Below are 21528 nucleotides of genomic sequence, written 5' to 3' on the forward strand. Positions count from 1 at the left end.
ATACATTTTTGTTATATTTTATATATGACAAAGAAATTCAGCTTGTTGCAAATGTGAACATCCAGGAATTTCCCATCTACTTTGCTCTCAATTTGGGCAGCGTTAATTGTTAGTTTAATGTGATTAAACATTAACATTCACAATCGACTTGAGAATGGTCCAGGACAGACCGAAACGTCGTCGTCCCTTCACTTTCTAGTGTGTGTGGTTTGGTCAACATTTAATGTAATTGGTGGACTTGTTTCCAAACAATATGTAACACGGTTTCCGAAGGCTAGTGTTGATTGACAGTGTGGGAGACGTAGCATCGTTCACATTAACATACTGGTGCCTGTCACTGAGGTAAGGTCGAACGTATTGAAGAGAGTGACTCCTGATTCCATAGTGATACAGTTTGAGAAGGTTATTTATTAAGTTAATGGTTTCAAATGCCTTATACAGGTCAAGAAATAGACCTATGGGTGCTCACTTTTGTCAAGAACGAGCTGCATGTATCAAGTCAAGCATATTAATTAAAGCATCTATAAGAATATTAATTAAAGATATATTTATTTCTAGTCTGATGCTCATGGGTTCTATTACATTTATCTAGGAAGAGTTTCAACTCAGGATTAGAATCTAGGAATAGGGTTTTGTAAGTAAATACCACAAGAGAATATGTGGAGTGAGTATATATTTAGCATGTTTAGGGTTTTAAAAGGGGGAATTATTATAATAATAATAATTTATTTAGGAAAAGTACATACATAGTTGCAGAGTTACAGCACAAATATTTTGTTTGATTTAAAGATAGAGATAGTACATACAATACCTAAAGCCACTAGTACGCATAGCGTTTCGGGCAACTGAAATATATGCTTATACCTGTATCATGCTTATATCCAAGCATGTAGATCTCATTTTCAGAAAGCCATACCTGCTTTGGAGAAAGTTCAGCACCGTGCGGCAAAAATCATTCCTGAACTAAGTAGACTTTAATTGAGGGCCACAAGACTAACAACGCAAACCAGACAAGACAGGACTCATCTCATCGAAACTTTTAAAATACTGAACAATTATAAGGCTATTGATCCTGACCATGTCTTTAAAAGGTCAGATGTAACACAAACAAGGAGAAACACTTTCATGTTTAACAAGCCACAATGTAGCGCGGAAATAGAAAATGCTATTTTACCCACAGCTATAAACCCACATAAATGTAAAAAAAATAAGCTGCTGCATTTCAAAATTCAGCTCGATAAAATCATCATGACTAATAGGGGTACCTTTGACAAGCCGCCGGCTACTCTCTTCGAGGGCCATTTATTTACCTTCGAGAGCCACTTTCTCCAGTGACCTCGTCGAGGTCACTGGAGAGAGAGTGGCTCTCGGGTAAATTCTTGTGTCTATCACTAGGGAAAGATCACATATATTGTAAGGAGTGACCCCTGCAACTGGTTCAATATGAATATAGTTATAGCTAGCTCTTCATATATATTATATAATCTAGATGACGAGCTCATATAAAATAGGTTAGCATCACACTGCTGTATATTTCCAACGTCACTAAACCGATGTACCAAATTGCTGAAACCTAATCCAACCGAGGACCCACGAATAGAACATAAGAACATAAGAACAAGGTAACTGCAGAAGGCCTATTGGCCCATATGAGGCAGCTCCTATTTATAACCACCCAATCCCACTCATATACATGTACAACCCACGTTTGAAACAATCGAGAACATAAGAACAGAACATAGAGGACATCACGTTAATAGAGGACATAAGTTTTTGGCCTTGGGGGCCTTAATCTTAATATTCCCTGGAATACGACCCGCCAAATCGTTTAACAACCAGGTACCCATTTTACTGTTGGGTAAACAGAGGCTACAGTTAAGGATTGCCCAGTAAATCCTCCCCGGCCAGCAGGTTACGAACCCGGGACAAAGCGCTCGCGTAAAGCCAGGCGAGTGTCTTACCACTTCACCACGGGAACTGCTAATATTATAATAATAATAATAATAATAATAATAATAATAATAATAATAATAATAATAATAATAATAATAATAATAATAATAATAATAATAATAATAATAATAATAATAATAATAATAGTTATTATTATTATTATTGCCTTGTATTGCCCGAAACGCTGTGCATATTAGTGGCTTTAGGTATTGTATGTACTAGCTGTATCTATAAATCCAACATTATGTTTGTAACTCTTCATCTATGTATGTACTTTTACCTGAATAAACATTTGAATTTGAATAATAATTCACTGTGTCGGGGGACAGGCAGCCAGTTTATACATACTGTACAGTACATATTAAGCTTATTTCGAGGACCCCCCCCCCCAGGATGCAACCCAATAACAAGCTGACTAACTCATACCTACTTACTGCTGGGTGAACAGATGCATTAGGGGGATTGGCAAAATGTGGCCCGGGAATTCGAACCCGGAATTATTGACTCAGTCGAGAACAGGGCCCAGACTACTACGGGGACCTTAAAGCTTACAAATTTGATTTTTTTACTTGAATTTACCAGAGGACCACCCGGACTAGTGGCCTCGAATAGGACAGGAAGCCGGCGGCTCGTCAAAGGTTCCCCCATTTGCCCTGATGATCTTTTCCAGCTGTATTTCAGAAGCCAACAGAGTTCTGCGGTTTACGACTTGGGTTTTATATTTGAAAAGTTATACAAGAAAGTGATAATAGCTTTCTTGGGCTCGTCTCCCGAACCTCTTTGGTGCAACTATCTTTTTATCTACCAACGCTGGTGATAATTAAATTAATAAAGAAGGTTTATTAAAATTATGTAAGGAGTTGGTGGTAGGGGGAGGCTGGGCGAGCCGTACAGTGCGCAGCGCCATGTTGGCAGCCACACTGCTCTGAGCTCTACTGCCTCTACTCTACAGCCTCACTACAGCTCTACTTCTCTACCACTCTACATTAACTTACACAAGTGTTAATAAACTGTTTTACATTTCACGTCAAGATTGCCGCCAATCGTCAGCTGATGATGGATTATCATCGACAACACATGGCCAAGTTTTTGTCAGTTCTCACAGCAAAGAAAAACACCATAGTGCTTCCGGAGAATAAAATAGAGCGAGCTCTGGATATCTTGAAGAACGGTAACAGCAAGAACTCCTTTGACAAGGGAGGGAAGACCAAGTTCTGGATGAAGCAGAAAGGGGTCCAGCTGGTCAGCTTCCCGGAGATCGGCCTAAACGATGTCTTGGTTGTGCCCAAACGAGGTAGGCCTACTGTTGTTATAGATTCAGCTACTCTGAATAAGTTCCAAGTAGCACGGGCTATGGTGAGCCCGTAACTTACCTGGCACAGGAGCGGGGCAAGTAGCACGGGCTATGGTGAGCCCGTAGAGGTTTGACCTGGCACAGGAGCGGTGCTGTGTGCCGTAGGCCTACTGTTAACTAGTCCTAATATATCAAAACTTTTTCCAGTTGATACACTTGAAGGCCTTGACATTTAAAATATTGTGGTTGATAATCAATTCAAATTGTCTGAATTGCTCGAAACGCTGTGTGTATTAGTGGCTTTAGGTATTGTATGTATTAGCTCTATCTATAAATCCAACATTATGTTTGTAACTCATCTTCTATGTATGTACTTTTACCTCAATAAACATTTTGAATTTTGTTTCAGGCAAGGAGCCGGACGGGACGATGGAGAGCTACAGGCGAGTAGTGTCCGAGAGTATGCTGTATGACGTTGTTGCAAGAGTTCATCTAGAAAAGACAGTGCACGCTGGATATAAGAAAGTTAAGGAAATTATAGACTCCGAGTACTATGGTATTCCCAGACAATTTGTACAAGAATTCTGCAAGTCGTGTACGTGCGAGAAGCATCGGTGTAAATCGCGTCAGACCACCACCTTTGCACCCATAGGTCAAATAGGTATGAGTATTTTTTTTCTTTATTTGGCATTGTATTTTGAGCAGTTTTAGAAAATGAGCAGTTGTTTTAAGTTGTATCTTGAGATTCATATAAATTATAATTCCTTGCCTAGCCCAGGATTCCGCCTTGCAGTCAGGTCTACGGAGATGCTGCACTTTAGTGCTAGGATACTGGCCTGTGGGTTGCTGTACAAAATAACTGCTGAATTTTAGTCCTTATCATTTGCTTAAAGTCACGTGTAGGCAGCAGCACGATTTGGATTCGATTAAAATTTGGGTGGCATAACTGAACTTTTATAAGAAAGGTATTAAAAAATAAAATGTCCCCCCCAATCCTAATTGTGCTCAATCGTTGCTACTCGTGTAAACAAACCTAACATAACGAAATAACAAATAAATTTGTGTGACATCACTCGTATGTTATGGTTGCATTCAGGGATCTTTTTAGATACTTACTAGTAATTACCTAAGTGTAGTTACAGGATGAGAGCTATGCTCGTGGTGTTCCATCTTCCCAGCACTCTTTGTTGTATGACTTTGAAATTGCTGACAGTTCTGGCCTCCACCACCTTCTCACCTAACTTGTTCCAATCATCTACCACTCCGTTTGCGAAAGTAAATTTTCTTATATTTCTTCGGCAGCTTTGTTTAGTTAGTTAAAATCAATGACCTCTTGTTCTTGAAGTTCCAGGTCTCGGGAATTCTTCCCTATCAATTTTATCGATTCCCATTACTATTTTGTTCGTAGTGATCATATTGCTGCTATTTTTCTTTCTAGTTTTGCATTTTTAATACCTCTAACCTTGTAGCTCTTGTTCTTCAGTTCTGGGAGCCATTTAGTTGTGAAGCATCCCATGGGCTTGCTAGTATCCATATTAATTTAATACCCAATGGGTGTACATTTGCAATCCTTAATTAAAGGTCAGACAATTCAAATATTAATGGTATAAAGGTGCTGTATGCCTTCCAGTATGACATATTCATGGTCAAGGCTACAAAATATTAAAATGCTGTACTGTGTGTATGTATACATGTAATATATGTATGTACATTATATATGTGGACTTTACACATCATTTGTGTTCTTTTAGTCTGCTATTAAGAGTTCAGCTAGTTTCTCCAAAGTTTTGGAGAGAACAAGAGGAAAAGGAAGTAAAATAAACAAGCAGCATTAGAAGGAGCAGTAGTGCGAAGCAAATTACTAGGAAGTCTGTTTGTTTAACAAAAGGCAAGGTTTATATCAAGAGGATGCTGGTACTGTAATAGTGAGATTTTTTTAATTCAGGTATGAAAAAGCACAGCAGTGTTTCTAGTGGTAGAAGCAAATTTAGGATGAAAGAAAGTTCTTTTAGCTTGAGAATGGTCACAGTTGATAAAATCTAAGGGATAACCAAGGTGTGAGAGACTTAAAGAAGAGAAATTTCAGAATTGAGAAACCGAGTATCACTGAGCATAAGGCCTGATGGAAGAGAGTAGTAGGGCTCTCTCTTTGTATAGTATTTACCTATTAGAACACCCAATTAATTTTTATGCATTACATGGCCAAACTTGTTGAAATTTGAGCTACTAAGTTTTTTTTTCTCATTTTCTTGCCCACCCAAACTTTCTCCTGGCAAAATTTATCAGGTTATATATGTTTTTAGTCTAAAAATCTTTAGTGTATTTATTATTTTTATTTCACATCACAGCCATTTTTCTAAGTCATTGTAAGCAGTTTTATTTCAAATTTTCTTCTCACAATTAAATATTAAGCAAAACTACATTAGTAACACACACAAATTATCACATGTCTCAGTACAGTACAGTACTTGTGATTCTTAAGAGCCTGGTGTGATAACATAGGTTTGGATCATACAGACAAGTAGCTTAGGGCTCTATTGGCTTGACCTGTTGCTGTGACCCTGTTAATTTAACATTACCTTCAACCAGTGAAGAACTCTGCATAATAGACAGCCTCATATTACACAATGCCCTGAATCTCCAAAGAGAACCCCCTGAATATAGTGTGACATCTTTACTTAGTAACCTTACTCCTTGCCAGATTGTAAGGTACCCCCGGTAGCAATGGAGGAGACAATAGTCACTGATGCACCTTCGGTAGACTTGCCACTACTCAAGAGCATCATACGGATCAAGTCGTCGAGACCTACATCACTCACGCCGTCTTCTATCTCCTTGGGCCGTGTTCAGGGTAATATTGTCTACTCTCTCTCACCATAACCTTTTAACTCCCAACCCAGCAGGTCAATTACAGTAAGTTAATCATTTTGTACAGTGAGAAGTTTCTTACCTGGATGACATGTACTGTACATACAGTAATTTTAGATTCCATACTACACTGGTCACCGTAAAATTCTCATCTCTTCGTTGATTAGATTTTTGCAGCTTGTCTGTATTTACTGAACTTCATGTAATTGATCTCTGCTAATCAGGTTGGTAGGAAAAAATCTGGCCATTTACATGTATAGCATTTATTAGTCATTTTCATATTGAAACTCTTGACCAAATTGGCAGTCATATGAGAATGAGAGAACTAGACAAACCTTAGATTTGTCTTTTGTATTATTTATTTTACCATCCAGTTTATTTAGTTCATATAAGAATATATTGCAGCTTAATGAATTAGGTATTAGTCTTGGACCAACAACACTAATACTTGATTCTGTAAGAACTCATAAATAGGGCTAGGATATACTAATAAGATCTACAGGTATGGATTTTCCGAGTTATACCCTGGTTGCTCCCTGAGTCAGTGTTATTTTTGTGCCAACAGTACTGTCTTACTATAAATGAGAGAAGGGAAACATTGGAGATATCTTAATCCAGATCTGGATAACCTCCAGTAGAATTCATCGACACAAGATAAATTCTACTGGAGCAATACTGTACATGGTGACTGCAAAGAGATCGCCATGATCGAATTAGCTCTGCTAATTGCTAGTTGGCCACCCAGCTGCTACACTAGACAACTACCCTCTGTATATATAATTCATTGTGTCAGAAGACAGGTAGCCAGTATATAAATACTGTATATAATATACTTCTTAGGCTTATATTGAGGTTATCTTGAGGTTATCTTGAGATGATTTCGGGGCTTTTAGTGTTCCCGCGGCCCGGTCCTCGACCAGGCCTCCACCCCCAGGAAGCAGCCCGTGACAGCTGACTAACACCCAGGTACCTATTTACTGCTAGGTAACAGGGGCATAGGGTGAAAGAAACTTGGCCCATTTGTTTCTGCCTCGTGCGGGAATCGAACCCGCGCCGCAGAATTACGAGTCCTGCGCGCTATCCACCAGGCTACGAGGCCCCTAAAGAGGTCATTTCCCCCCCCCCCCCTCTCAAGGTTGAATTACTGACTGTCCCCAGGATGCAAGCTGGTTATCTCCTGGGTACCTATTTACTGCTAGGTAGACACATAACCTAACCTAGGTGATAGGAAAGGGGCCCAACCATTTCTGTCCCACCCGGGATTCAACCCTGGAATTCTCGGTTCAGTTCAAAATGAACCCAACTGTACTACTGGAACCCTACTTGTTTGATATGTAATGGTCCCGTGTTTTTAAGTGGAAACGTGTGTGTACATTATTTTTTTTTTCTGACTGGCTCTACAAGGTTATTTTCTCTGTGCTGGCTCGATGCATAATATGGCTATGGTCATTCTGATCTTGAGTTGACCCTTATTTTTTCTTTTGGAGTTCTTGGGCTCTAGTACCAGGCAGGGCATTTAGACTAGGCATACGACAAAGTACGTATATGTTCAGGTATCAACATTGTATACAAGGTTCATTAGTTTCCTTTAGTTATTTAATGATACTGTTATGTGATTTGCTTTCTTTTATTTGCATTTGCTATATGCAATGCCTCATCCATTCCTGTTGGCAGGATTAGGTTAGGGCACGCCTCAAACTCTTTAAGTCTTGTATCTGGATCTTTTCAATGGGCCATGCTCTGGGGGGTGGAGATTTTAGTACATGCTTCGGTTTTCACCTAGGGTTATTTCTTTTGTAACCTACTCTTCTGGGTGTTAGCCTTACTGTCTCTTCCCTGGGTTGAGCACCACTGCATTTGCTAAGGTAAAATTGCTGTGCTGAAACTGACTTCTTTGGTTATAGTCTCTTCTTTCAGTTTTGATCTGGGGAGTAGGTTCTGTAAGCTGCTCTACATTTTTGCCAAGGATTTAAAGCTTCTATGAAATTTGCTCTCTTAGTACTCGCTTATTTGTGCTTGCGGGGGTTGAGCTCTGGCTCTTTGGTCCCGCTTCTCAACTGTCAATCAACTGATGTACAGATTCCCGAGCCTACTGGGGATCTATCATATCTACATTTGAAACCGTGTATGGAGTCAGCCTCAACCACATCACTGCCTAATTAGTGTTTGTAAGTCTTTGCGACTTAGCTGGAACTGGGCCTACACATGTTTGTGTTAGGTTAAAGTGCTGAGACCACGAGTCTTTGTTCTACAGACTGTGAGGAGGGGGCGGAGGTCTTTGCCTCTGTACTGTACTGTACTAGGTTTTTGCTTAGAATTCCCTGTGATTGCCGATACACTCGGCTCTTCAACCTCCTTCCACCAAGTACAGTATAAGAAATATTGCCAGAACAAAAGTGGATGTTTTAAAGAGACAAATAGCAGAAAGTGCTGGATTATCTGGGTTTTTGCCAATATGTTGGCCTGCGGGCCGCTACAAGTAACAACCTGGCAAAGTAATTACCAGCCAAGCTATGCCTCGGGCCAGGTTTGAAGAATAAAAGAACTCTAGAAACTGGCTACAAGTAAACACTGATGCAGTTAGGTTACAGTCTTAGTCTCTAGTTTTGGAGGTCCTGTTTAATTTAAAATCTGTTCTTTTTAGGTTAAGACCCACTGAGCCCACAGATCCTTCCATGCAGATCTCTTTGTTAGGCAAAAAATTTCTGCAGTGTTTCTGGGATGTTTTTGTAAGTAACCATTTGCATTATAGACATTTTAGCTTGCAAAGCTGGTCAAATGACTTCTCACTCAGGTGTTCATCAATAACTATGTTGAGGAATGGTTTTGAAGATTCGGTACTCTCGTTAATGGCTGTTCCATTTATTGTCAAATTGCTTCCTAAGGAAATTCTCCCCCATGTCTAAGTATCGTACAGTAAATCTTAAGGGTTGTAGTTTGGTGAATGGCATGGGGTAGAATTGGGTTGGGCAGAACTTGTCTAACTGTACAATGAAATCAATAACGTGATAAAGCTATAAGAAAAGGTTTGGAGACGGGTTACCCAGAATATGATCTCGATTCTACCCACTGCTCCAAAGATTATCTCGCATGTTTATCACATTATTGTGATCTCATTGTATAATTGTGGGGGGGGGGAATTTTACCCCATCCAGTTTTACCCCCTACACTTTGCCAAACCACAATTCAACCCATCCCTGCCCCTACCCATTCCAGACCCACCCACCTCTTTGCCCAAACCACTTTTCCCACCCCCACCCATCTTAATTCATCACCAATTATTCCACTGCTGCTTGACAGTGGTTGAATTGTGCTTGCCCACAGCTTGAGTTCTTCAGCTCTTTGATCTTGGAGTTTATCCTCAGTGTAGGATATCTTAAATGTGTTTAAAAAAAAATGTACTCTGAAGGGAGGTGCCCCATTCTTCAGAAGCACATTCATGGTTATATTAAAAGTTTCTTACTCAACATGGTGGGGAATGTAAGGCATCTTGACACAATCTACTCCAAGACTGGGTAGCTATACAAAATAGCAATAGATTTTTTGTTTATTTGAGTGTTAGTAATCAGGAAGCACTGCTGGGAGTGCCTATTTGCAGTTTCATTTAGTGAACTCTGCAAGAATAGTTATAACTATTGTTATAATTCTAGTGTTATTAATTTACTGTTATTGTTTACAAATCCTTAGTCAAGATAAACATTATCTTAATAACATTTATGAAAAGTCATATCATTTATAAAAGATATTAGTTATCAGTATCTGAGTTGTATAGTACTTTTTATAGTACTGGTATTGGATAATAATGCAGTATCAGTATCGGTCAAAATATTGTTATTGGTACACCTCAAGTTGCTTGGTTTTGGCTTGCTAGCCAAATACCACTTAGTGGTATCAACTTGCCCCCACTAGTCTCAGCACCCATTATTGCTTCCTGGATTTGCTCTGATCTTTGCACGTGTTGTGATGTCTGGCAAATAATGTATGCAATCAACTATGTGGAGTTCATTTAGAGGAGAATCTTGTTTAGCTGTGTAGAGAATCTTATATGGGTCAGTTTGAGAAGCCTTAATGCTCGCTTTCTTAGAACTTTGTACCACAGTTATCACCTTTCTTGGGTGGTGTTCTCATGGTCTGCTTGGCCTGGTATTTAGCCCAGCATAGTGACAAATGTTTTTAATGTGAAGGGCAGCGATGGGACTAAGCCGTATGTGCCCTTATGTTGACTAATGCCATCGCTTTAATAGAGCAGTTTTGTTACTGTTTTTATAGCAGCTGTAATCAGATTAAGGTACGAGAAAGAGGGAGAAAGAGAGTAAAAGAGTGAAAAAGAGAGAAAAAAGAGAGAGAGAGAGAAATTTTGTAATTGTTTCTTTCACCCTTCCCAAGTACCATTGATGAGAGCTTGAGTTTTAGTGAGCTTGTCTGGCATTTGTTGGTGGGGTATGTGTCCTTTCCATCAAAGTATTTCTTCCTCAATAAGCTTGGATTTTTCTTTTACTGCATCTTCTAACTATTCATATGTGGATGAAAGTAAATTAAATTAAGGTTTATTCCTTGGTTCATGTTGTAAGAAGTTCCTACATTCATAGCTTTCTTCTCAGGTTTGTCATGTGTGGAGCTTCAGCCATCTGGCTTCGAGTACGATTCTCGCGTGGCTAGGCGATGTCTCCCAAGTCAAGGCCACGATTGACCCTTAAAATATATGGCTTTGGACAGGCTGTCTTCCCAGTTGGTTTGTTCTCTGGTCCATCTATGATAGGTGGTGTTGCTCTACATCCTTCAGCATTTCTTGGGCAACTTTCTGCAGCACAGGTGAGTACTCTATTCCCATTTGTCTACAGTTCTGGGTGCTTTTTTGAATTTTCCCTTATGGAGCAGCTTAATGGGATAGCTCAGAAATAAGGCTTAAATTGAACGTGAAAATGCCTTTCTGAGCATATTGTTCAGATCCATTATCTCCCTGTGCACAGAGTTTATATTTAGCATCAAAAAGGACATTGGGTGGCTAGGGTCATGAACCTCAGAGGTACTGTATGTGGTGCTGCCACAGGGTGGTGGTTGCTGCACGTAGCCAAGCACAGCTGGTAGTTAGTGTGACCCTCCCTCTCTTGGTGGTCTCCTTGGATCTCATGGAAGGACTTGGAAATACTTTTAGGTTGTTAGAATACATTTTTCAGTCATTCTGAGCTGGATTAAGTATTCGCCAGTGCCTTCCTGGCACTAATGACCATAATGGACCATTGGAGAGGCACTGTAGCACCAGTACAAAAATACTGTCCTGTCTGAATGTGCATTATCCTGTAATATGGATACCATTCTTACCTCGGGGAGCAGCAAAATTATCTCGGAAATATGTATATTTTTTCATATTCACTCAAAGCCTTATTATTTACATACCTTTTTTTCCCCCCCTTTTCTTGAGATTTCTGTTCCACATCGGTTTGATTTGATGAAGTTAAAATACTATACAGTACTTGAGTTTTAGCAAAAATAAATGGTTGCTACAGAAATTAAGCAGTATAGTTCCATCATAACTTTTAGTTTAATTTTTGTAATATTATAACTGCAGACAACCTTTCACTGTACTGACTTGATACCTAAGATACTTATGTATGATTATAAAACTGAGCTTAGTCTCATTATGCCCAAAATTACTGTTTTCAGGAAGTTACTGTTTAAGAGAACATACTGTATTAGTGGCTTTATGTATTTTACGCACCTTGCCTTCCAGTTTACCACTACTACTCATATATCATGTGTTCTCTTGCATAAATAAAATAATATCATTGTTTATTATTATTGGGAAATGCTGTTCATTGGCAACTATTTTGTCTTTTGTTTTTGGTCCTTGACAGTGTAATTTATTTAAATTATAAGAGGCAAGTCTCAAGATAAATCAGCAATATGGCTATCAACATCACCCCTGCCCTCACACTTATCACCACCTCTCCTCTCATCCCTTTATGCCTCTTATCCCTTTATGCAGCATTATTTTGTCCTGACAGCCACATACCCACGTATCCCTATTACCTTTTTTGGTTTTAATGTGAATCACTAATACAGTATTGCCAATTGGTATTAGAGTTGGAAGTATTTTTCCCCATAAGGAAACATTGGCCAAAAATTAGGTTGATACAGTAAGATTTTGTACTGACAATTACATTTTTGCCTTAAATTGACAGAAGGGATGATGCCGTACTTGGAAGTTGCAACTAATATTCCTAAAGAAAGAATAACTCCCGAAAAGTTGATTAACCTTAGCAAGCATTTCAGTGATACAATTGGAAAGCCTGAACAGGTAGGTGTTTGTAATTTTGTTATAGTGACACATTAGATACATGTATTTCACCTTATTCAATGTGATTTAATGGATTGTAATTAGCAGAGGCATGTAAAATAATAAAATAATTGCAACACTTATCCCAATGATTATGGAATTTATCATCCATGGTTTGCTGGTCCTCTATTTTAGTTAAAACCTTTGTCTTGGTTTTTGTTAATTTTATTTTGTAGTAATGAGGTTTACAGGCAGCAGCTGCTTCAGATTCATTTGCCCATGTTTGCATTGTGCCTGTGGCACCTGACAGCTGGGTGGACAGCGCTTCAGATTCGTAGTCCTGATGTTCCGGGTTCGATCCCTGGTGGAGGTGGAGACAAATGGGCAAAATGTTTCTTTCACCCTGATGCCCCTGTTATCTAGTAGTAAATAGGTACCTGGGAGTTGGACAGCTGCTATGGGCTGCTTCCTGGGGGGTGTGTAACAAAATGGAGGCCTGGTCGAGGACCGGGCCGCGAGGACGCTAAGCCCCGAAATTATCTTAAGATAACCTCAAGATTGGGTGTTGTCCTGGAGTTGGTCTGCCTTGATCTTTGGGATTTTGGAGTTGGAGTGGATAATGTTCCTTCTGGTGCTCTGTTCACTGATGCTCCTCTCTTTATCTGACGTAGTTGTACAGCCCCTTGTACACCCTCCCCTCGTTGCTCTAAATTCTGGGACGTCTGAGGGTTTCAGAGTATGGGCTGCATTTAGCTGTGGGTGTAGATTGGCCTTCTCTGGGGAATCGCCCAATCCACATCAACTCAGTCGAGACAGTTGAGCCATTGCTTCCCACTGGGGATCCGAGCCATCTTTTTTTCTGGGGGTATGTATTTGGCAAAGGATTATTTTAAGAGTTTGGAGATGCCATCATATCTGTTCAAGTGCAAAATTTGACTTCCTAAGGGTTTTTCTTTTGGATTTCTAGGGCTGGGGAGGAGCCCAAGATGGATCCCTGAATGCCCTTTAACTTTTCCTGGTCTCTGGTTCCCCCTCCCCCTTAAATGTTTTGTTTTATTTTTTAAGTACCATTCCCTATCCCCCTTTGTTTGAGCTTGTTTTCTCGGCTGCTTCTCCTCATGAACAAGTCAGTGTACCATTACTATCCTCAGATGCACCACGTTTCAGGAAGATTTACTGTCCCTCACCTTCTGCCTCTTTCAGCTTGGTTGGTCTCTTTCGGTTCCTCTTGCTGGTGCAGGATTTTGTTTTCCTCACAGACTTGGCCTCCTTTGAGTTTGGGTCAGCTTTGTCATTATGATTGTGGGGTTCCTCGTTTCTCCTGGCTTGTGGCCAACTTTCAGTTTTCTTTGAGGGTTTAACAAGGCTCCTGCTGTATCTGGATGCTTGTGAAATGTGTGGGTGGCTGTCTTAGTGTTCTGAAGCCTGGGTTATGGGCTAATGGGGTCCATGCTAACTCAATGGCCACTTTGCACATCTGGGCTGTGGTTGACCTGTTCTCTGATTAACTCTGGGGTGGCTTGGATGATTTTGGTGCCGGGTGTTGTTGCCCTGTTACCTACAGACAATATGTAAGACACCTTGAACACTGATTATGTAAGACAGATGTAAGTCTGTGTATTTATGCATGTAGGTTAGATTAGCATTTTAAAAGCACTACAATCACCTTCTGTGATTGATTGTTCAACAAATTTCTGAACTATATACACAGAAATCACAATAGCATGAAGCATCGAATGAATCCACAAGGACCGTGATGAGGTCAGGGCCCTTGTGAATTTATTCATTTGATGCATCACACTATTGTGATTTCTGTGTGTATTAAAGTAAGGCCAAAGAGGTAGAACAGCTTGTTGGCAGAGCCCGAGTGTATGGGGGAATTGTGTAAAACCCTGATTTGTGTCTCGGAGAGGCTGCAGGATCCGTGTGAAGTCAGTGGAACTCCCAGTTGACCTGTGGTTGACCTTTTACCATATCGTGGCCTAGTCGACTAAGGCAGTGTCTGGGATCATCCCAGGAGTAAGTTCAAACCCTCATCATGGCCCTTGTGGATTTGTTCTGAACTATGTTTTTAAAATATTCCTAACCCTGTTCATGGAGGACAGAAGAAAATGTAATATATGCTGATTTGCATTGTAAATGTGTGACCATGTCTGTGGTAAAAAAAAAAATCCAGCTTCAACAGCTTGCCGAATCAGCGATGGATTTTTCCTTGATTATCTCTTTGTTTTGGCAGGCTGTGCTTGTTCAGACTTTTGATTTGGCTTGGTCCCTGCCCATTTCTGGGTTGGGGCCTTGCCTTGTCAGGGTAGACCACTGGTTGTGCCTGATTCTCAGGCCTTGGCCTTTTCTTATTCTGGTTGGCATTGTTCTTGGGTATTGGTATTCCTCACCAGAGTTTTCACTCTAGTAGTGAAAACTACCAGAAAACTAGTGGGCAGTAGTTGGTCACTGATAGCAGTTACTGGGTGCATGCTATGTTGAGGTCAGAGTACCAGGTTGAACAGTGCATGATTTGGATAATATTTTTCTAAGTACAGTACAGTACTTGAATGGTGGTTGCTTATTGCGTTTTAAGCATGATCACTAAATTTTAGCAAACACAATTTTAATTTGAATCTGTTATATGGTAGATATCAGCCTTAAGAACCTGACTGTGGAGATATTTCATTGCAGGAGATAAGGCCTGCAATAGTGGGTTTTTACAGTTCTTGATGAATACAGTATAGAGTTCCAAGAATCAGGGCCTAGTGCAGAGTTCATATGCATACTGTCTATGGCTTCTTCAAAATTCATTGGGGGATAAGGTGACTGGTTCTAGTATTGGGTGGATGACTATTCATCCACACAGTATTGGGTGGAAGACTATTCATCCACACAGTATTGGGTGGAAGACTATTCATCCACACAGTATTGGGTGGAAGACTATTCATCCACACAGTATTGGGTGGAAGACTATTCATCCACACAGTATTGGGTGGAAGACTATTCATCCACACAGTATTGGGTGGAAGACTATTCATCCACACAGTATTGGGTGGATGACTATTCATCTACACAGTATTGGGTGGAAGACTATTCATCCACACAGTATTGGGTGGAAGACTATTCATCCACACAGTATTGGGTGGATGACTATTCATCTACACAGTATTGGGTGGAAGACTATTCATCCACACAGTATTGGGGGGAAGACTATTCATCCACACAGTATTGGGTGGAAGACTATTCATCCACACAGTATTGGGTGGAAGACTATTCATCCACACAGTATTGGGTGGAAGACTATTCATCCACACAGTATTGGGGGGAAGACTATTCATCCACACAGTATTGGGGGGAAGACTATTCATCCACACAGTATTGGGGGGAAGACTATTCATCCACACAGTATTGGGTGGAAGACTATTCATCCACACAGTATTGGGGGGAAGACTATTCATCCACACAGTATTGGGTGGAAGACTATTCATCCACACAGTATTGGGTGGATGAGTGGAAAAACTCGACTCAAAATGAAAACGGTTTTTAGAATTTAGTTTTAAATATGCTTAACCCTTATCCCATGGCATAAACTATTTTTCCTAATGTTGTGCCCATCTAAGAGTGTTTTCTTTTGATAATTGCATACTAGCACTAGACTGTATTTTAAATTCAAGACTTTCTGATTTTAACAATTGAGTTATTCAATCTTGCAAGTAATTCTTTAGAAATAACTGTGTTATGTAGTTCATATATTTGAATATATTAGGTTACAGTATTAGCCTTAATAAAAACTGTGCTTTAACTTTACAGTATTGTATGGTAAGAGTGATCCCAGAACAGCTGATGACAGTCGGAGGTAGCTTTGATCCATGTGCAGTTGCTTCTGTAATGAGTCTCGGCAAGTTTGTTATGAAGGAGAAAATGGCTTATACTTCGAAGATATACGAATTTACGGAGGAAATACTTGGCATTCCAAGTGACAGGTGAACATCCTTACTTACTCTAAATTAAGAACAATTTTTAGATTTCAAAGTAGTGATTGAATTAGGTTGTACATTGAAGAATATGCCCCAAAAGCATATTAAATTTTAAATGTACATGAGTATATTTTGTAACTACAGTATAAAGTAAAATATTTTATGCAGGAAAATAAAACATTCTGATATTTCATTTATTGATTGCAGCTGGTTTGCTGAAGTAGATCTCTAGCTTTTAGTAGGAAGTCTGATTAATTGTATTAATATATAATGCAATACAATAGTTATATTCCATGAAAAAACACTATTTAAAGTTAAACATTTATTTATTAGACAGTATATTTTGTGTAAAAAGCTTTACCAAGCTAAAGTTTTATAGTTTTCATCATATTCAAAATTTAGTTCAGCTTTCCCCTCCCTCCCCTCCAGCTTTTGCTGGGATTCCTGCTCTTTTGATCCAGAATGATGTTCCCTTTCATCCTCTCAGCCCAGTTGAACTTTCATACCTCTGCCACCTGTATCTTTATAAGTAAATGATACAATGTTTGTTCCATTTATCTCCCCGTAACGTATGTATAATGTATTTTAACGTATGGCGAATGTCTGTCTCTTATATGGTTTTCAGAACACTGCCACTACTCTCTCCTTCTCAATTTGGCTTTTGCAAGTGTCACAGCATGACACGTTTAAGTGGACTTCAGTCATTTTGCCTTTGCTACAAGCCTTTGTGTTTTGATTTGAAATGGCATGTGACACCAATTGTAGGTGCAATATTTTGTCCCGGCTTCATTTGTCTGGCCTTTGTAGTGATCTCCCACTCTTTCTTTCTAGCTTCCTCGTTTGTTGTTCCTTTAAGGTGAAACTCTGTGCCACCTTTCCCCCAATTTGAAGGTTTTCCCAGGATAGTTCCGAGCATTACTCTTTCTCATTGTGCTTAATGGTCTTACTTCCTCTGTTGATATGTGACTGTTGGTGGAATGACTACCCTTTCCTTCAATGCTAGCTGCAATTTGCAACTGATGTCGAGTCACTCTGGGCCACCATTCATGGCTTCAAGTTCTCTACATCTAAGACTTGTTCTCTTACTTTTACTTGGAAATAGGTTGTTCTTTGTCCCCCACTGTCACTGTATGGTAGTCCCCTTTTCTATACTGTATTCTGCTAAACTTTTGAAGTTTATCTTTGACACTTGTTTGCCTTGTCACCCGATTTCTCTTACCGGCGAGTCAAATACTCTAAGGCCCTTGCATTATTTTGAGTCTTACCCCGTACTTCCTGGGGTGCTGATAGACGCACACTTCTCTATTTGCACTCCTCTTGTGCTGTTTAAACTGGATTATGTCTGCCCTGCCTCTCCTTCAACCCTTTGTAGTCTTGATGCTCTGCACCATGCTGGGTTGCACCTCAGCTCTGGTGCCTTTTGTTCATTTCCCTATCCAGACCTTGTATATTGAAATTAACATCTTGCTGCAACAGGATTGTTGGGATTGTTACTGCCTTCACACGGTCCTCGTTCTCACTTTTTCAGGTGCTTTGCCTGTTGCCCCTCTGGTAGGCCCTGTTTCTTTTCGCCACTTTCCTTTGTCTGTAAGGATGTCTCATTTACAAACTTCCCTTAAGGTTTGTGTTTGCAATGTCTCTTCGTGTTATTCTATCCTTGCCCTCATGGAGAGTCCCATTTTGCTAGACTTGGACCAACATGGTAAAAGCTTTTACCCCTCCTATTATGAAGTGCCTTTTCCTTCACACTCGACTACTATTATCATTGTCACAGATTGGTCCAAGTCTGCTGATAAGTGTTGGATATTCTGCAGTCTTTCAGGATGAACCTTATGTGCTACCTGCCACCAGAGGCTAGCATAAACTAGTTGAACTGTATGCAATTTTGTATGCCCTTTGTCAACTGCTTTTCTGTTAACACTCCTTTATTATTGTGGTTGACTCTTGCATTTCTATCATGGCTCTAGTCATTTAATCCTGTGCACCCTGTGGTGGTTGAAATCCAATATTGGTTGTTTCTTATCTCCCAGCAGATTTAAGCAAGTTGAGTTTTGCTTGGGTTCCCAGCAATGTAGGTATTCCCTTAAATGGGCATTGAAACACTGCAGCTAAGGAGGTAATCTAAGATTCAGAAAAAGGTGTTCCTTTTTCCCGATTTCTACCCATCCATTCATCAATCCAAGACTGTTGGTCTTGTGTTACAGGTAACAAACTGTGTGCTCTTAAGGGTAGCCTATCCTCTTGGCCTTCCTCCTCCAACTGGGAAACATTTCTGAGGAAGTTATGTATTGGTCATACATGTTTAATGCACAGGCACTTGATGGACTGCTGTCCTGCTTCGTATTGTTTCTCTTAGTCATGTATCTCCTTGTTGAATGTCCCAATTTTCAGGACGTGTGTGTCTTGCTTCCCAATGGTCCCTCGTGGTCATATATCCCTCAATAGAATCCTTGGTGAATCTGATACCTGTGATATTACTCGCTTTATGCACTTTTGTTGTATTGACGTCCTCAGTGATATTTGGCACCTTTTAAATGTTGTGCATCAGGTCCAACATAAGTCTCCCTGTCTTGGTGCCTTCTTTTGATGATAACTTTGGAACAAAATTTTAAGTATAAACAGTCACTTGGCTGGTTTCAGTTTTCACCTGCCCAACAAATTGACTACAAGGCTAGTTATTTAGGGTATAAGGGAACTCTAATTATGATCCTAGTTTGGGGGTGATCAGGTGTAGCAGCTGAATGAGACAACTGGCAGTTTGTGTGAACTTGGGCTATCGGAGTTGTCAGTATTGTTTGGCAGGACAGTTTTTTGGGAATTTATGTTTTGGAAGATATTCTAGGCTGAATTGAGGATTGTCCAGTGTGTCTTTAGCATCAGCATGTTGACCTGTCCTAGCATCAGGATATTATTTATCTTGGGGAATAGCAGGGTGACATAGCTTAGAAAGATGACATAGTTTGATTCTAGTGCTTTGTCTTGGGCCTAAATTAAAATTGTATCTTATACACAACCCTCCCCATATTTCCCATAGTAAGGATCTTGAGACACTATAAATTGTAATATATCCTTTGTCTTTTTCAGAATGTACATCCAGTTCACCGACAAACCAACATCAATGTTCGAAATAGAAGGTACCAATTATCATGAAATATTTGGGCAGTAGTTTGGTATTACAAAATTTGTTTATAACTTTAATTAACGTCTTTTGCTCTTTAGTTCCCCTTGAAAATACAATAAATATAACGACTTTTGTATGTGCTATTTTTAACCTGAAGCTAAAGGGGTCTCGTAGCCTGGTGGATAGCGCGCAGGACTCGTAATTCTGTGGCGCGGGTTCGATTCCCGCACGAGGCAGAAACAAATGGGCAAAGTTTCTTTCACCCTGAATGCCCCTGTTACCTAGCAGTAAATAGGTACCTGGGTGTTAGTCAGCTGTCACGGGCTGCTTCCTGGGGGTGGAGGCCTGGTCGAGGACCGGGCTGCGGGGACACTAAAGCCCCGAAATCATCTCAAGATAACCTCTCAAGAAGAAGAATCTAGTTCTATGAAGAATTGCAGAGGAAATGTATTGATTATTTTTCTGTTGAGGAAGGTGCTCACAGTTCTTACTGTCATCATATTTTAACAGACATACAGTAAATATTTATCAAAAGAAGGCACCAAGCCAGGGAGACTGTAACACCATCACTGTCGGTGGATATTCAAAAGGCACTAAATATCACTGAAAATGTCAATATGTGAAAAGCATACAAGGTGAGTACAGTACTATCAAGGTTCAAGATTCATCAAGGATTCTATTGCAGGACAAATGACCTCGAAGGACATTAGGAAAGCACTACAGTATTATCCTAATACTTGTGACATTCCACATGGAGGTGCACAACTGTAAGTGGTACAATTCAGTTTGGACAATGAGGGCAACATTCCAGTAAATGGCCACGAGTTAAAACATACATGGCCAATACATAACCCAGCCAAAGCCATTTCCCACCATCTATTAGAGAGGTAGTAGGAATGCCATGGGGATAAGTTACCTTTTAAGAGTGTGCAATTTGTTACCTGTAACCTCCGATCAATGACCCTGCCAACAGTCTTGGATTGAGGAATGAATTACTGGTTAGAAATCTGAATAAGGAATGCCATTTTTGGAAATATGACAAGTGCAGATAGCTTTCTTAGGGGCAGTGTCCACACATTCATATACGGTAACACCAATATTGCTGGGAAACCAGCAAAACACAATTATCTGCAATCTGTTAGAGATAAGAAACAAACCAATGTTGAATTTTGACTATCACAGGTTGCATAGGGTTAAATGACTACAGAGGCTATGAAGGCACTGTGAGAGTCCACCACAATAACAAAGGAACACCGATGTTGGGAAAGCAGTTGACGAAGTGCATGTAAGATTACATGAAGTACCATTGTGAAGATGCTAGTTTTGGGGGGGTAGGTGGCACATACAGGTTTAGTTGGTAAAAACAAAGGAGTAGCTTACAGCGTCCACAGACTTGGACCCATCTGTGAAGAGGGCAATAGAGCTTGAATGCAAAGAAAAGTATTCAGGAATAGGCATTTCATAACCATAGCAGGGATAGAAGTCTTTTTTCATGTGGGTCAAGGTCTTGAAAAACTTTGCAAGTGGGACTCTCCACAAGGCCAAGGTTGGAATGACATGAGGAGAGACATGCAAACACAAACTGATCGGGAGTCTTGCAGGTGAAACAGCCTCTTAAAAAAAGGAGGGCAGTGAAAGATAACAGGGCCCACATGAGAAGTAACAGTCAGAGCACAGCATAAGCAGGAGTGAGAATGTTGCAGGGACTGTACAAGGTTTAGGAGGCCTGGTCGACGACCGGGCCGTGGGGATACTAAGCCCCAGAAGCACCTCAAGGTAGGTAGTGAAAGTAGCAACAATCACGATGACCCTGTAGAGACAGGACATTGGTTTCAATATACAAGCTCAGAGTAGGGGATGAACAAAAGGCACCAGAGCCGAGGCATAACCCAGTATGGTGCAGGTCTTAAAGACGTCAAAGAGTTGAACGAAAGACGGAGGTGTAGGCAGGACATCCATAATTGAATTTAGATAGCGCATGAAGTGTAAATAGAGATGTGTGCATCTATCAGTACCCCAGGATGTACAGGATTAGACTCAAAGTAATGTAAGT

At 40.2% G+C, this 21528-nt stretch overlaps 2 protein-coding genes across 3 annotated transcripts in view; both read left to right on the top strand.

The window, feature by feature from the left end:
• The window catches only part of LOC138358007 (uncharacterized), a 149507-nt gene that overhangs the window by 96526 nt on the left and 31453 nt on the right, over positions 1-21528 (top strand). The gene's annotated exons all lie outside the window — the stretch shown is intronic.
• On the top strand, positions 2446-19609 carry LOC123773188 (nucleolar protein 4). Its single transcript, XM_045766789.2, has 6 exons — positions 2446-3247; positions 3657-3908; positions 5949-6098; positions 12298-12413; positions 16188-16360; positions 19439-19609. The coding sequence occupies exons 1-6, from the start codon at positions 3007-3009 to the stop codon at positions 19518-19520; spliced, it is 1014 nt and encodes a 337-aa protein (XP_045622745.1). The 5' UTR covers positions 2446-3006; the 3' UTR covers positions 19521-19609.

Source organism: Procambarus clarkii, chromosome 81, assembly GCF_040958095.1.
Source record: "Procambarus clarkii isolate CNS0578487 chromosome 81, FALCON_Pclarkii_2.0, whole genome shotgun sequence".
In the NCBI taxonomy this organism is placed as follows: Eukaryota; Metazoa; Arthropoda; class Malacostraca; order Decapoda; family Cambaridae; genus Procambarus; species Procambarus clarkii.

What these genes read in the sequence shown, in the direction of transcription:
- LOC123773188 (XM_045766789.2), top strand. Translation starts at nt 3,007, where the DNA reads ATGATGGATTATCATCGACAACACATGGCCAAGTTTTTGTCAGTTCTC. An exon ending in TGCACCCATAGGTCAAATAG is followed by an intron (nt 3,909 to 5,948) that starts GTATGAGTATTT and finishes ACTCCTTGCCAG; the next exon opens with ATTGTAAGGTACCCCCGGTA. An exon ending in CTTGGCATTCCAAGTGACAG is followed by an intron (nt 16,361 to 19,438) that starts GTGAACATCCTT and finishes TGTCTTTTTCAG; the next exon opens with AATGTACATCCAGTTCACCG.